General features: G+C 33.9%; 1 protein-coding gene and 1 pseudogene across 2 annotated transcripts in view; both read left to right on the top strand.

Annotated features, from left to right (window-relative positions):
* Positions 1 to 15,931, top strand: part of PTEN (phosphatase and tensin homolog) — an 88,256-nt gene that overhangs the window by 55,972 nt on the left and 16,353 nt on the right. For both annotated transcript variants that reach the window (XM_036827805.1, XM_036827804.1), the window contains 2 exons: positions 47 to 90; positions 1,933 to 2,171. In XM_036827805.1, the coding sequence (XP_036683700.1) occupies positions 47 to 90; positions 1,933 to 2,171 (283 nt within the window). The remainder of the gene's footprint in view (positions 1 to 46; positions 91 to 1,932; positions 2,172 to 15,931) is intronic.
* LOC118882297 lies at positions 14,089 to 14,645 on the top strand (annotated as a pseudogene).

Raw genomic sequence — 15,931 nt, 5'->3', positions numbered from 1 at the left:
CAAGTGCAAAAGATAATTTTATATCACATTTAAACTTTTCTTTTAGATGTGCTGAAAGACATTATGATACCGCCAAATTTAACTGCAGAGGTAGGCATAAATACACTGTATTATGTTTGATAACTTGAAGCCAACAGTCTAAATCTTACTGTCATACCAATAATGAATAATCTCAATTATTAAGTGATATATTTATCTTAAAGATGGTCTTAGAAAATTTGAAAAATAAATTTAATTTTGCTATTGTATTTTTGGAAACAAGTATCATATAAACTTGCCAGTAGTACTAGAAAGACTAAATTGTAGAATAGACCGAGAATTAGGAGAAATTCCTAGACTAACGGTAGAATAAAGAGAGGGTTATACTTACAGTTTGAGGCATTTGGTGTAACAGTAAGAGATTACAGGGAGAAAGAAGAACAATTTAGCTCTTGTCGAGGAACATGACCTGTGTGGTGGAAAAGGGTATAATGAAATATGGGTAAGAGGAGCCTGACAGATGAGAGCAGGAGATGATTTAAATGTGTTCTTCTCCGGGTGTAGTAAATTCTATCTCAGAGCCCACAGAAACTTTCATTTGTATTTGTGGAACCCTTTGAACCATGAGAGACCTGGAGGGTTGAGAAGCTTGGCAAGATGCTGCCGTGATAGTCAAAAAGAGAAAGTGGGTGCCTTGACAGATTGATATATTTGCCATTGATCCCTCCTAAATATTTAGAATGGACTTTCAAACAGTTGGTTTGAGAGTTCAGAAGTGCTAATGGCTGTGAGAGCCAGGATAGATTTACTAAGAAGGTTTCATTTTTAGTGGATTTAGGCTACTGCTTACTGGTCAAAGAGTGTTTTACTGGAGTTTTATCTAGCTTTAAATAGGCGTTTAACAGGTTTTTCTGGATGTTTTTGTATGCCACTGGGGAAATGAAGATGGAATGATGGTACAGCTGGGCAGATGACTAAGTAAAAGCTGTCCTGCTGATTCCCTGTAACGGTAGTCATTGTCTCCTTGAAGAGCTGTCCTGTCACACTGAAGGCTTAATTGAGTGTATCTTGTACCCCATTATGAATGACTTGGTTGAAGATATAAAAGACATACTTTTCACATATTTAGATAACACAGAAGATAGATACATTGAATGTTAGTTGGCATTTTTAAGAATCTTAATAGAGTGGAACCAATAAGATAAAATTTAGTAGTGATATATTTAAAGTCCTATTTCTAGAAAAAATTTTTAAAAGACCTCAACTCTAACTATAGGGAACAGAGAAGTTTTGAGTTCTTATAACTCATGTGAAAAGACCTGAAACTTCGCTTGATAAACTTTACTACAATTGTATACATTTTATAACTTGGGGGTTTTTTTCCCTCAATTTCTTTTGTAAATGTCTTTAAAGTCATGTGTATGCAACACTAACATTTGCAAGACCATCTTTAAAATAACATGTTTGACGTTTTTATTATATGAAGTGTAAAATGCAGTCTTTTCCATTGTTGATTTGTTAGTGATCTGTACTTTCTTTGGAATATATGTTTTGTGATTATGCAATATTATAACTGTTACAATTCCTTTTGTTAGAAAATGTATTGAGAGCCCTGATAAGAGGCTCCTGTGACATTTAATTTTGAGTTTACCTCCACCTCTGGTATGTTGTGACCTCTGATACTTCTTTGCTACTCTATTGCAAAGTTTCCTCCTTCATAAAGTGAGGAAAATAATACCTGGTTTCCCTGTCTAATGGATAAATTTGAGTTGAGAGACTATTTTCTATTCAAAAATTAGAAAATTATGAGACAATAAATTATTTTTCTCTGGAGTTCAGTTTTTCTTTAAGAACTCTGTTAAGTTTATATGCAACATTTCTAAAGTTAACCTACTTTTAATAAGCAATTCAGGAGAGATTTTTTTCTTATTTGAGGTTATCTTTTTACCACAGTTGCACAGTATCCTTTCGAAGACCATAATCCACCACAGCTAGAACTTATCAAACCCTTTTGTGAAGATCTTGACCAATGGCTAAGTGAAGATGACAATCATGTAGCAGCAATTCACTGTAAAGCTGGAAAGGGACGAACTGGTGTAATGATTTGCGCATATTTGTTACATCGGGGCAAATTTTTAAAGGCACAAGAGGCCCTAGATTTCTATGGGGAAGTAAGGACCAGAGACAAAAAGGTAAGTTATATTTGATGTTTTTTTTCTTTCTTCTTCCTAGATCTCAGAATTTATTGGAAAATAAATTTTTAAAAAGATAGTTGTTAACCCTTATTTTCTTTCCTCTAAACATTTAAATCAGTATACTACCTTAACTTTCATATGAGCAAATGACAGATTCATTCAATTTTTCTGTTCATTGTTGCATTTTCATGTCATGCTAGCAAATCTTACCCATTAACTGGATTGCATATTTGGTATAATGAAATCTTTACAAAGCATTTAAAAAAAGCAGCACATTGATCAAAAGTAAGCTTGATATTCCTGAAGCTTGCTTGAAAATAAAATGTCTTTGGATAATAACTTGGATGCCATTACCTAGTAAAGTGTGATCTTTACTTTTAAAATACATAGAGATTATTCTTTGATTTGAATATTCATAAATGTAGTTATAATTAAGATTAGTCAAAGGTTCTTCTCTTATTCAGAAGACTAAAGACTATGCTGAAAATCATTGACAAATTTAATTTGTGTAGTACATTAGAAAGCAAAAAATGAACTCTTGGGAGAATTTTTTACAGTGATTTTCAAGGGATTTATTTCTTTGGATAGTAAGTATGGCAAAACATGTTTACATTTCTTACAAATGGACTTTGTACATTTCTGTCTCCAAGAAAGAAAAAAAACCAAACTACTTCAGATAGATGGAAAAACTCATTTAGAGAGCTCTATTGAGGAAGACATCCTAATTTTATATGAAAAATTTATTCTAGTTTTAATAATTTTCACAATGAGGAAGGTTCTCTTACAGTTTAAGCTAATTTCTTTTTAATTTAACTTCAGAACAGAAACATAAGTGATCATAGCCATCATTTTCAGCTGGATAATGGCATTGATTCCTGGGTCCTTTACTCCTTCCTCATTTCTTGTTTTACTTGTCGTTGTTACATTTTTGAATTATATCTAAGGATGCCAAAGCACTGTTTATTGGTGATAGTTTACAAAATTGAATCTTATTGTTAATGCATGATTTTGGTGAATGTTGATTATAATAACTTGCCAAACATTTCTGTATACTGTGTGCACCCTGGGATGATAGCACTAGAATGAATTCCAGAGCAGAGGACAGAGATGTTTTCTTTGGTTCATCCTTTCTTCATTTAGAGGGAAACAATTGCTTTTACTGATTAAAAATATAGAAGGTAAATTTTTCTGTACTTAAGTGAATAAATATAGGGCAGCACAGGGAAAAGAGACTGAATGAGAAGAAAACCTAGAGAGATGGGTCAAATTAAAATACAGTCACAGGTGCAGTGGTAGAAATTTAAAACAGGGTTGATGAGCAGCAGACATTTTCGTAATTGAAAAGAAATCAGGTAAAAAGAATTTAAAATAAAAACAGAAAAGCTGTGTAATGTGGAGCCAGAACTAGCTTTAAGTTAGGGGCTCTTAAACTGTTTATGTTATATACCTTTTAAAAATATGATGAAAACTGTAACTATTCTCCCACAAAAAATGTGCATCATGTACATGAACATAAAATTTTGCTTATGGTATTTAATTGCACTGAAAATTATTTTTTTAACCAAGAATGTAAAAAATACTTTATAAGAATAATGTCTCATTTTCTTTTTTTATGCCAGGCAGTGGCCATTACTTGAGACTGCTGAATAAATCCAAGTGGTACAAATTAACCAAAATTAAGCTTTAGTTCTGCTCAGTAGTAAATTTTCATGAAAGGGCTACTATTATTTAGCTTTTAAATAACACATTGAAACTATGCCTTTGACTTTAGTAACTTTTATGTCATTTTTGATATCTAATTAGTTTTGACTTTGTTTCCCTATCTCATGAAAGAATGAAAGAGCAAATGGACTCTGTAGATTTTTTTTTTTTTTTGCCAGGCTTGTGTCAAGAAATAAGAATTCTTATAAGACTCTTCCGATAAATTCATGTTGCATCATTTTCTTTGCCTTCTAGTTATTGAGATCACTTTTTGGCAAGATTCTGGCATAATGCTGTGTTTGAAGGAAAAGATTATGACTCCACATTTTAGTTTTAATGTTGAAGAGTTAAACTGTGTTAATGAGTTTGTATTTTATGCAGGTAAAATTCTAGCTATAGAATTTGTCTTCCTAAAGCAAGTGAACTTATGTGTAGCAAAGAATTGCATAGTTGCTCCCACTTCTTGACAAAACCTCTTAAGAAGTCCTCGATTGAAAGTCTTGGCTTTTCTGAATTTGGCAACTCTCACAACAGTAGATTTTTTCGTGACAAATCCTCTTGCACAGTCTGTGATTCAAGACTTGGCTCTCTTGAAGTCGTAGAATACTTTTACAACAATAGCTAAGCTTTCTCTCAGGATTCATGGTAGAGTCTTACACAACAGTGCACACTGGTGAACAGAGCATGGAGTCACAGTGACGTGTAGAACTTCTGTCTTTACCAAAGCAGCAAAACCAGATGTTTTGCCAGGCATTAAGGTGTACTCTCTGTCTACAGAATACTGAGATTTCTTCAGGGGACTTTTTTTGGGCAGAGAAACTTCACCGTTTTGAAAATGTTACTGTCTGCTGAAGTTTCCAAAAAAGACTCCAAAATAGGAATTATTGTTTGTGTCACCGTGCATGTATTTGATGAAAACTAGTAGCTGGCTAAACTGAGACTTCATATGCTGAAGAGAAGTGGTATCTCCAGTCCTTTCATGACCTGCTTCATAGTTTTAGAAAAAAGTGTCTGTTTTTTTGGAATGGATAAAACTGTTTGATAGAGATACTACAACAGTCTTACTTTTCTGTTGCAAACTACAAGTATGTTTGACCATTTCTAAGGTATTTGCCTTCACCACGTTCACTCTGTGAATTTTTTGTTTGTATGGCATTACAGTATCCTTGTAGGTTACTTTAATCAAGGATTTTGAGTTGGGGGGCAAATAAGGTATTTGTAATGGCACAGCCTTTCTAACTAAGCTGTGCTCTCACGTGTTCTTACACACACCTCCCACCCCCGCCACACTTCCCTCCTTCTTACTCTCTTATACCCGCCCACCCCCGCACATGTGAATATATACTCTGTCTGACGTGGGTGCTTCTTCAGGATAGTTGGCTGAATGCTTCTGATAGTGAGAACTAGCCATATAAGAAGCACTTGGGATATTCCGTCCCATCGTGTTCAGGGAAAAAGTAAAACCCAAGGATACTTAAACTTTATTGTATTTTATTTTCTCTGTTTCCCATTTAAGTTAGATTCAAGAGATGTCTACATAATGAAAAATGAGACCATATTTTAATTTGTCAATGGCAAGATATTTTAGTCATCACAATCTGGTAATACAATTGTCAGTTCTGTTTCTCTGTAGAGGAGAGGAGAGATTTGATGAAATGGCAAGCCCCATGGGATATTGTTGTGAAACAGGGGCCAGAGTGAAAAGATAGCAAGAGAAGTATTTATGAAAATAAAATGCAAAGCCTGTAGTATCATGTGGTAGAATATAATAGTAGCTACATCATCAGCAGAACTGTTCCAGGCACAGCATATTCTCTGTCCTCTCATAGGTTAGAATCTCACCCAAGTGAAAGGTGATGGGTTAATAGAAAATGCAGTTCTGTATGTACTACTAAGGATGTACTCAGTAAAATTATGTTTAGCTGTTACATGATATTAAAATTCAGAGTTATGTAATTTGGCCAAAATTGATCACTTTAGCATCTTGAAGTCAAAGTAAATCATTAAGCTCTGCTGTGCTTATTTTATTAGCTCATGATTAATTAATATACCTAGACTACTTTTTGGATGAATTATTCACAGGCTCTAAAGGAGTATCGTAATGTGCTCCTACCTTTATCCTTGTGTATATTTTAAAAGGCAAAAAGACATTTATGGGCAGATGCTGTTGACAAAGCTGTATTTTACTAAACGGTGTTGTTTCCATTATAGGTTGAAACAGCATTAGAAAGCTAGACAGAGTAGATAAAAGTCATAAGATTATGAGGTTTTTTGTTTTTTGTGTTTTTTTTTGCAGGAGTATTTCTTATTTTATAGATGATAAAACTGAGGCCCAGAAAGATGAAGTGCTTTGAACAGGATTATCCAAACAATTAATGACGGTATTCAGAGTAAAATTTGAATCCCCTGACACATTGGTGAACTTCTTTCTACAATATCAAGTCCATAAATCCTGGAATTGTAAAAGAGTTTTGAAGCTCTTCAGAATTAATCTCTGCACAGAGTCAAGCTCTCCTGAAAGGTCACATAATGATGATGAAATTGGCCTCTTTTGACAAGGCTCCTCAGTTTATATTTAAAAATAGATTCTGGAGCAGTAAAGACCCCTGATTAAGTAGAATAAGGATAGCTTGAGTTTGTTGGTGTTAAAAATATAATGCTGCAGGCTTCCTTTAAATCTTTGGAATTTGTCTTACTAATTTTCAAATAAATCACATGTTTACCTAATGGTAAGAGTGCTAGTGAAATAATAATATATATAATAATATATTTTTAACCTTTAATGAATATAACTTATCATAAGAAAACTTAGCTGAGCATGGTAAAGCTGTTGTTATACAGCTGTGGAATTCTTCCAGAGAAATAAGTTATCTGATAATAAATATAATTGATTATCCAAAGTAGTTTTATTCTTGAAACATCTGTTAAGAGATTTATCCTCTTACCAGTATTTTAGGTTGTGTCTGTAGATTTGCATTTTTGTAAATGTGAACCACTCTTAAAGAGATACGTACATTTTATCAGTTTTTCAGTTTGTGTAGGATTAATTTTATTAGAAATGTCTTTAATGTTCTTTTGCTTGTAGCCTTAATTTTAACTAAGGAGAAACACTAAGAAGCTGAAGAAAATTGTGTTCTGGTGACATTTTTATAGGAGCAGAATGTTTCTTCTTCTCCTCCTCCTCCTCCCCCTTCCTCTTTCTCTCCCCCACCCTCTTTCTCTTCCTCCTTCTCTTCTCCCCCCACCCCCTCACCTTCCCCTCCTCCCTCTTGTTTTGAAGAAAGAGGAGCCAGTTGTCATGTTTTTGGTGAAGATTCATAGACTTTGCAGAGACTCTCCTCAAATTAACCTGGTAGAGTCTTGACATTTTTCTCAGCAGACTTGGTACAAATTAGATGGCAGAGTGGTGGGTGCCAGCTGCCCATAAGATGTGCAGCTGTGTTAGTAAAATACCCAAATAATACTTCAGGGTTTGAATGTTGCAGAGAAGTCAAAGTACAACTGATACCTCTTATTTAAAAAAAAAAGTTTTCTGAGAGTGGTGTAACTACTTGAGGGAAGACTTTCTTATTCAATAATTTACAAGAAGGCAATTATGTTATACTTCTCTGGGAATCATTTCTTTGCATATTTGATCTTTTGCTTTATGAGCACGTGGCAAATAACTCTAAAATGAACTGTCCGATGGTTCCCACCCCAATAAAGCTCCTAGGGTTGCTTCCTATCTAATCTATGCCTTACACTGTCTGTACTTATGTTTCAGAATTAAAGTAGATAACTCACAGTATTTATTACAGACTATGAATAAAGAATTAAAACATCCTACCAGTAGTGGTAAGTGTATATTTTGGGAAGATTCCCAAAATTTCTGAATTTAGAGAGAGAAACTTCTATTACATGACAAACTTACCCAGAATCTCTCCTCTCTCTCTCTTGTCTTCCTGCTTCTAGAATGGTAGCAGGTAAAGTAAACATTAATACTTAACTTTCTTTGATTAAACTCTCAGGAAAAAATTTTGAGGCTTTGATTTTCTTTTTGGGGGGGGGTTTGTTTTCGAAGCAGTTATTAAAGTTCTTATGTATTATGATCTCTCTATGTGAGTTCATTAGCTTATCTTTAATGAAGACTTCTGTCTTCTAGAAATAATAAATATTAACTTTATTCTAAGTGATCCCAAGAAGAGGAAATTTTCTAGTGTCTGTGAGGAATGAATTTATGTTCTAATATATAATCAGGTTATTTTTTTCTAGTCTGTTTACTAAATTTCCCCATATGGTAACCTAATGAAATTTTCTCGTTTTCTTTTTATTTAAAACAAAGTAAGGAAGAAGAAATGAAGTAGCTGTAACAGGAAAAGAAATGTATTTATGACTTCTTTCTGGTTTTCCTGACAACCTCGTGACAATTTATTGGTTGTTTTTTGTTGTTGTTATTGGGTGGCAGGGGAGGAGCAGTGTTTGAGAGGTACACACTTGAATTAGTACATATGCACTCTCTGCTATGCCACGCTGGGATAGCTGGACACTTGAGAACAGCTCTGCAAATATTTATTTGTTACGAAACTTTGTCTATGCGAAGCCTTCAATTGTGAAGCATTTAAAACTTAAAAGAAATTAGGATACTAAGAATGTTGTTGTCTAAAATTGTATCTAAGGAGATAAGGACACACTTATGAATGGGTACATTTTTACTGTAGGGCTTAAAACCGTTTAAGGCTTCATTTTTATTTTTTAATTTATTCCTTGATTAATTATTGAGATATAATTGACATAAAACCGTGTGTAAGTTTAAGATGTGCAACATATTTATTTGATACATTTATATTGCAGTATAATTGCCATTGTAGCCTTAGCCTCTGTTGTGCCACAGAAGTATCATTTCTTCTAGTGGTGGGAACACATAAGATCTTGTCTTTTGGCAAGTTTAATGTTTATAATGTAGTTTTGTTGTCTGTAATCCCTGTACTTTATATTAGATCTCCAGAAGTTATTTATCTACTAGTTGTTAAGTATGTACCCTTAAACATCATCTCTCCCATCCCCTCACCTACCCCCAGTGTTTGGTAACCATCATTCTACTGTTTTCCAGTTCAGTTTTTGGTTTTGTTTTGTTTTTTTAAATTCCATATATAAGGGATATTGTACAGTATTTGTCTTTCTCTGTCTGATATATGTCACTTAGCATGACGTCCTCAAGGTCCATTGGTGTTGTCGAAAATGGCAGAATTTCCTTTTTTCTCAAGGCTGAGTAGTATTCCATTGTATGTATATATACATTTTTATCCATTCATCTGTTGATGGACACTTAGGTTGTTTCTGTATCTTGGCTGTTGTGAACTACAATAAACATGGAAGTGCATATAAAAAAACAAACAAACAAAGTAAGCTATAATTACCCTCTTTTTTGGCTTAAGAAAACTCCAAATATAACATTCTTATTTTTTCTAACACATTAATTCTCCTGGGCTAAACTGTGTTTCACTAATACGTGGTATTTAAGCCTGTTATCCAATCTGTATATTCATAAAATTTTAAGAGTTTTATACCTTGAAGGACCTTAGTAATTATTTCAGACCCATTTTAGTATAAATGATAAAACAGATCTGCAAAGATAATTTTGTCCTAGGTCATTTAATCTCTCTGTGTAACAACTCAAAACCATATCTCCTAACCTCAAATCCAGTATCCTTTCTACTGTTCTATATTCTCCTGTCCAAATGATTTTTCTTTATTATTTTGATCCCCAAAGTAGAAATAGAAAGTTAAAAAGGAAAAAAAAAAGTGACTGTGTTATAATGTATTATAACTCTTTCAGTTTCAAGTCACAGAAACCCAACTCAAAATAGCTGAAACATAAGGAGACATTTATTGGCTTATATAACCCTAAAAGCTCTGGCCTGAATCTAGATGCTTAACAGATGTCAGAAATCTCTCTCTCTACTCTCTTTTTTTGTCTTTATATACTTTATTTTTAGGCAGACTCTCTGCAAGTAATGGCAAGGTAGTAGCTCCAGGTTTACGTGCTGTCTACTTTAGCAACTGCGATGGCAAGAGAGCTACAATTTGAGCAAAAATTTCTAGTTTAGGTTCTGGTTTACCTGGATTAGGGCATGTACCCATCCCTGAACCAAACATTCTGACCAGAGGCTTGGGCCATATATCTGAAGCTGAAGAATAGGGCCCCCCCCCCTCCCCCAAACCACAGGGAGAGAGATGGCATCCCAAAGGGGAAAGGATAATAAAAATATCAGTTTTCTGCTTCATATTATTCTCAAGAATTCTGTGGTTCATGTACCACTATTTAATACACTACTCATAATTTGTTTCATAGAACTGAAGCACTGTAATACTCTAAACTTTGGAGATTTTTTTGTAGATGGGAAAAATAAGAGCTCAGAGAGGTTGTGAATCTTTCAGATTACGTAGTTGGTATGCACGCTATTAGTAAAACCCAGGATGTAGGAGTAAAAAAAATTAGAATCAGACTCATATTTAGGTTCAAATCTTGTTTTTGAACAAGGTGATTATGTGCACTAGGACTGTTTTCTTATCCTTAAAATAGAGGAGATCTATCTTGTAAAGTGGTGGTAGTTTTAGGGATATATGTAAAATGTCTGGCATGCCGCTTAATATACAATAACTACTGTTATATGTTGTCATTGTAGGAACTGGCATTCCTAAGAGCCACATTTCTTCCTTTGTTGAATTACTTTCCTGTAATAATCTTATTGTGATCACTCTGAAACATGGATTTCCAAGCTTCAAGCAAACACTATCATTGTAAAACATCTACATTATTTCTGAGTTTAGAAGTGCCAGTGAAAAGTTTACTGAGATAGAAAATTACTTTTTAAGCTGAGGAATCTAGATTGTGAATTCATCTTAAAGAAGATGATTTGAGAGTATTGATGCAGAGCAAAATGTGTAAAACTGGATCAAGAATGTCATTTTATTTTAACACAGGGTGCACTCCACAATGAAGACTTAGCAGTTATGGACTTTTTAGTGCTAAACATAACATCACAATATATTAAGCAAAAAATGGAAGAAATTAAGAAAAATTGATAGCAATGCTAGTAGGGATCTTTTTTAATGTACTTTAAGATCAGGAAGGTACAAAATAAGAAGATATATAGCTGGCTTGAATAATATAATACAAGCCCATAAAATGTATTTCTTTTTTTTTGTCATTCACAAAACAGTTATCAATATTAATAATTCATTAGGCCAACCGTAAAATCTCACCTCCAAGTAGAAATATATAAATCTCATCCCTTGGTTACAATTCAATAGAATGAGAGATTTTGTTAAAAAGTTTAATCAAACTAAATCAGCCATTTGGAAATTTAAAGCCACTTACTTAAATAACTTTTGGACAATGAAGAAATAGAAATTTATATTAGATATTATTAAGATAATAACAAATAGATGGATTAATAAAGATGAAAATATAAATTTATGAATTAGCAAACAGTAAGCCATTTGAACTAATAAATCCAAACACTGTATAAAAATGCCAATAAGATCAATACATCTCTTTTAAAGCCAATCAAAGGAAAAAGAAAAGAGAGGGAAAACAAAAAATCAGATGTTGGAAGTTTGAGAAAAGAGATAAAACTACAGTGTGGAAGTGACATTAAAAATTATATTCAGGTATATGATAATTAATTTGAAAATTTCAATGGAAAATGGACAATAAATGCTTCAAGATGAAATCCAAAATCTGAATAGACCATCCAGGAGTGAAAATGTATAGGAGCCCTCAAGAAGTACCTGATGTGAATTGCATTTCAGATGGCTGCTATCAGACCTTGAAGCATCAAATAATTATGTTATTTAAATTGGTCCAGGTGTTAGAAAGTATGTAAAACTCCCCATATGACTGCTTGCATAGCCCTTCTACCTCAATATGATAAAGATAACATTTTTAAAACCAGAAAGTATAATATGGGGGAAATTAAATGGTTTGGCGAAAAGTTAAGAGTACATGGAAGGGAGTTGTGAGGGATAAGAGTGGAAAAAGAGGTTAGGCTATATTTTCATGTTGTTAAAGAATTATAGTGTTTGTTAAATTTGTTGTTATTTGGGTAGACACTGGGAAGCCATTTAACATTTTGAATTATTTGGTAATGTGATTAATCTTATGTTTTTGTAAAATTAATCCAAAAGCAGCATAAAAAATGGATTGGAGAATAGATAAATGAAAGGCTGATAATCAGTTGGCTATTGCAAAATTGCAGGAGGCGACTGAATAGAAAGGCCACAGAAAACCAAAACTGGTATTTTGAGAAGCATTTCAAAGTCAGAATCTGGGTTTTGACTGAATCTTTTTGCTATATACCTGAAACTAACACAACATTGTAAATCAACTATAGTCCAATATAAAATAAAAAATTTTTTTAAAAAAGAGAAAGAATCTGGATTTCGACATCTGAATAGACGTGAAGGAATCAAATATGAGTATTCTAAACAAGCTTAACCTCTGGTTTGCCTTCCATTTTGCATGGAGTGTGTGTGTGTGTGTGTCTGTGCTCAGAGACACACGTGCATATGTGTTTGTGTGTGTGTGTGTGTGTGTGTGTGTGTATATATATATATATATATATATATATATATATATATATGCCAGGTAGTTGATATGCTGACTGATATACCAATCTCTGCCTCGACTCTGCTGCCTGGACCTTTGCCATAGGTGCCATAGTGCTGGGGTTCCCTCACTTCTCTTTACTATAACCCTGTGTATATCACTGCTGTCTCTTAGATTGTTTCCTTCACTCAACGATGGTGATGGTATTACAATAGATTTTCGGCTCAGATGCTGGAGAAGACAGTGAGTTGAGTATAACGACAGAAATAACAGAGGTTGGTCTGTGCAAGAATGTGAAAGCCTCAGTTCTAGGATATGTTGTGTTTTAAGTGCTTCTGAGATTTCCAGCTAGAAATGTCCAAGTGTAGGAAATTCTGGACTGGGAGTTGGGAATAAAGTCATATTGAGAGACACAGGTTTTGGAGTTAATGTGTAAGACATAATTAAACCAGTGGAGTAGATAGGATTGACATAAAGAGGGAATAGCTGAGATCAATTTTTTGAGATATACCTGCATTTAGGGACAAGAAGAGAAGAGATAGCCGGTAAGGATAGGAGAAAACCTTTATTATTTTAAAAAATATTTTATTTATTTTTATTTTCGTTTATTTTATTCTATTATTTTATTTTATATTTTATATTTTATTTTATTTTATTGTTTTTGGCCACACTGCACCACATGTGGGATCTTAGTTCCCTGACCAGGGATTGAACCCTCGCCCCCTGCATTGGAAGCGGGGAGTCTTAACCACTGGATCGCCAGGGAAGTACCAGGAGAAAACCTTCAGAGAGTGTATCCTATGAAAGGAACAGGGAGTTTTCAAAATGACAGCTAAAAAATGAGCCACAATGATAATAAGAAAACAGTAGGAAATGACCATTAATGACCGTTAAGAACTAATGACCATTAAGAAATCAGTCTCATAATAACAGATTTCCAAGAGGTAAGGAGTAGAGGCTTCTCCTCAAGAGTTTATATATAGAGAGAAGATGATAGTTTGAAAGAGATACAAGATTTTGGGGAGAGTGTGGGTTTTTGGTCTTAGAATTGTTTGCTTGTTTTGGATAAAGGATAAGCGTTACCTGAGCTTTTTCATTAGGAGGAGACAGGTGGAGAGAATAAAGGCAAATGCCAGAGAGGAGATAATTAATAGAACACTTGCAAAAATGGAACCAATGTGAACATGAAGAGACACTGTTAGAAAGTATCAGGACTAAAAAGATTTTAAGATGAGAGAAAATAATTTTGAGGGCGCTCACATTGGGTGACCTCAGGGTTCCCAGTAAAATGGGAATTTAGTTCTTTGAGGATGATATTTGGGACAGGACAGAAAGAGAGGTTTTAAAATGCTGAAATCATTATAGTCAGGTGTTAATAAGTGCGTAACAGAAGAAAGAGTTATTGAATGATACAGATTTGGAATAGGTGAGACTGAGTAAAGACAGTGGAAAAGTGGGTTGGAAGGAATAGTGGGAGGAACACCAAATATCCTCCTGGTCTGTGAATATAAGGGAATTGAAGAAGCAATGGCTGCCTTTTGAGATGATGGCCAGGAATGTGATGCTAAGTCAATCTGAAGAATGCTAAGTTTAGCTAAAATTAGAATGTTTTGAAAGTTTTACTGGAGGAAAAAAGTTAAGCCCTTCTCACTACCACACCGCCGCCATCATGGGTCGTACGCATGCTCCCGGGAAGGGCCTGTCCCAGTCGGCTCTGCCCTACCGCCGCAGCGTCCCCACCTGGCTGAAGCTGACGTCTGACGACGGGAAGGAGCAGGTCTACAAACTGGCCAAGAAGGGCCTGACTCCCTCGCAAATAGGTGTGATCCTGAGGGACTCACATGGTGTTGCACAAGTACGTTTTGTGACAGGCAATAAAAATCTTGAGAATTCTTAAGTCCAAAGGACTTGCTCCTGATCTTCCTGAGGATCTCTATCATTTAATTAACAAAGCTGTTTCTGTTCGAAAGCATCTCGAGGGAAACAGAAAGGATAAAGATGCTAAATTCCGTCTGATTCTGATTGAGAGCCGTATTCACCGGTTGGCTCGATATTACAAGACCAAATGAGTCCTCCTCCCCAATTGGAAATACGAGTCAACCACAGCCTCTGCCCTGGTTGCATAAATTTGTCTGTTGTACTCAAGCAATAAAATCATTGTTTAACTAGAAAAAAAAAAAAAAAGTTAAGAATATAAGTATTTTTCTTCACAGTTAGAGTAGGAGAAGGAGAATAATTAGTGGTAGAGAGTAGAATTATATTTTTGGGATATAGTTATAGACCAGTTTAGCTTAAAAATTCTTGATTCAAGAATAGAATTGATTTTTATTAGTCATAATTTAAATGAAAAAATGGAAAATTTGAAAATGTAGTAATTTTTAATCTTCAAGAGCTTTAAAGGTCAGCCCTCTTTTCAGATATGTAGAATTTTTGAAGATCAGTAAAAAGTTCATTTCTTAGATTTTTAAGAAGATATATATATTTAAATTTAATCTTAATATTCAAGATGCTGTACGTAAAACATGCACATGAATCATTGTTTTCAGTGTATGCATTCAGGAAATATGATATTTGAAGTGTTACAAATCACATTGTCAACTTAGTGTGGAAGTTTTACTCATTTTATTTCAAATCCTGGATTACAGTGTATTCTGTACAATACATTGTATTGTTAATTAAATTTTAGTGAGTGTGCATGATGGCTGTAAGAGATGAGAACAGAGTGAGGACGACACATTAAGGGCTATGGTCCATACACATTAGGACCTTCCAAACTTTTTTTTTTTTTTTTTTTAAGGAAAACAAAACCAGAGTTTATTCATTACCAGATATCAAGATCTAATATAAAACTGTAAAACTGGCTTGGTGGTGCTGAATTCTTTCAGCTTTTGCTTGTCTGTAAAGCTTTTGATTTCTCCCCAACTTTTTAATTTCTGTTAATTTGGACACATTGAATTTGAGGTGCTGGTAAGCTAACAGGTAGGTAAGGATTGCAAAGTTAAGGTACAGAAGACTAATTATGCATAATTTGATAGTAAAATAATAAATTTACAATTATGTTTTTCACCATTTTTCTTTGAATTGTGTCAATAATTTTGATTCATCTTGTATTTACACATTAATTATTCATCCGCTGGTGAGAACTAACAGATTCATAACACTGTTTCTCTACACATTTACCTTTCTGTTAAGGATTAACTGGGTGTATAAACACCTGCATTATAGATATGCTACCAATCACTTGCTACTTGAGTAAAATTAAAGCTTTGAAAACCTTTTAATTATTTCATGCAAACTTACACCAAGAATGGAGATAAAGAGAAAAAATATCATCTATCATTCCACTAAACCCCAATAAATAACTTGACAGCTTGGTCGTCTTGTAGACTTCCATTGATTTTATTTTTAAAATCTTATTTAATTTTAATTTTTAGACTAGATTATAAATACACATGGTTCAAAACAG

This window comes from Balaenoptera musculus, chromosome 16, assembly GCF_009873245.2.
Source record: "Balaenoptera musculus isolate JJ_BM4_2016_0621 chromosome 16, mBalMus1.pri.v3, whole genome shotgun sequence".
Taxonomy (NCBI): Eukaryota; Metazoa; Chordata; class Mammalia; order Artiodactyla; family Balaenopteridae; genus Balaenoptera; species Balaenoptera musculus.
This window is presented reverse-complemented; position numbering and strand designations above follow the sequence as displayed.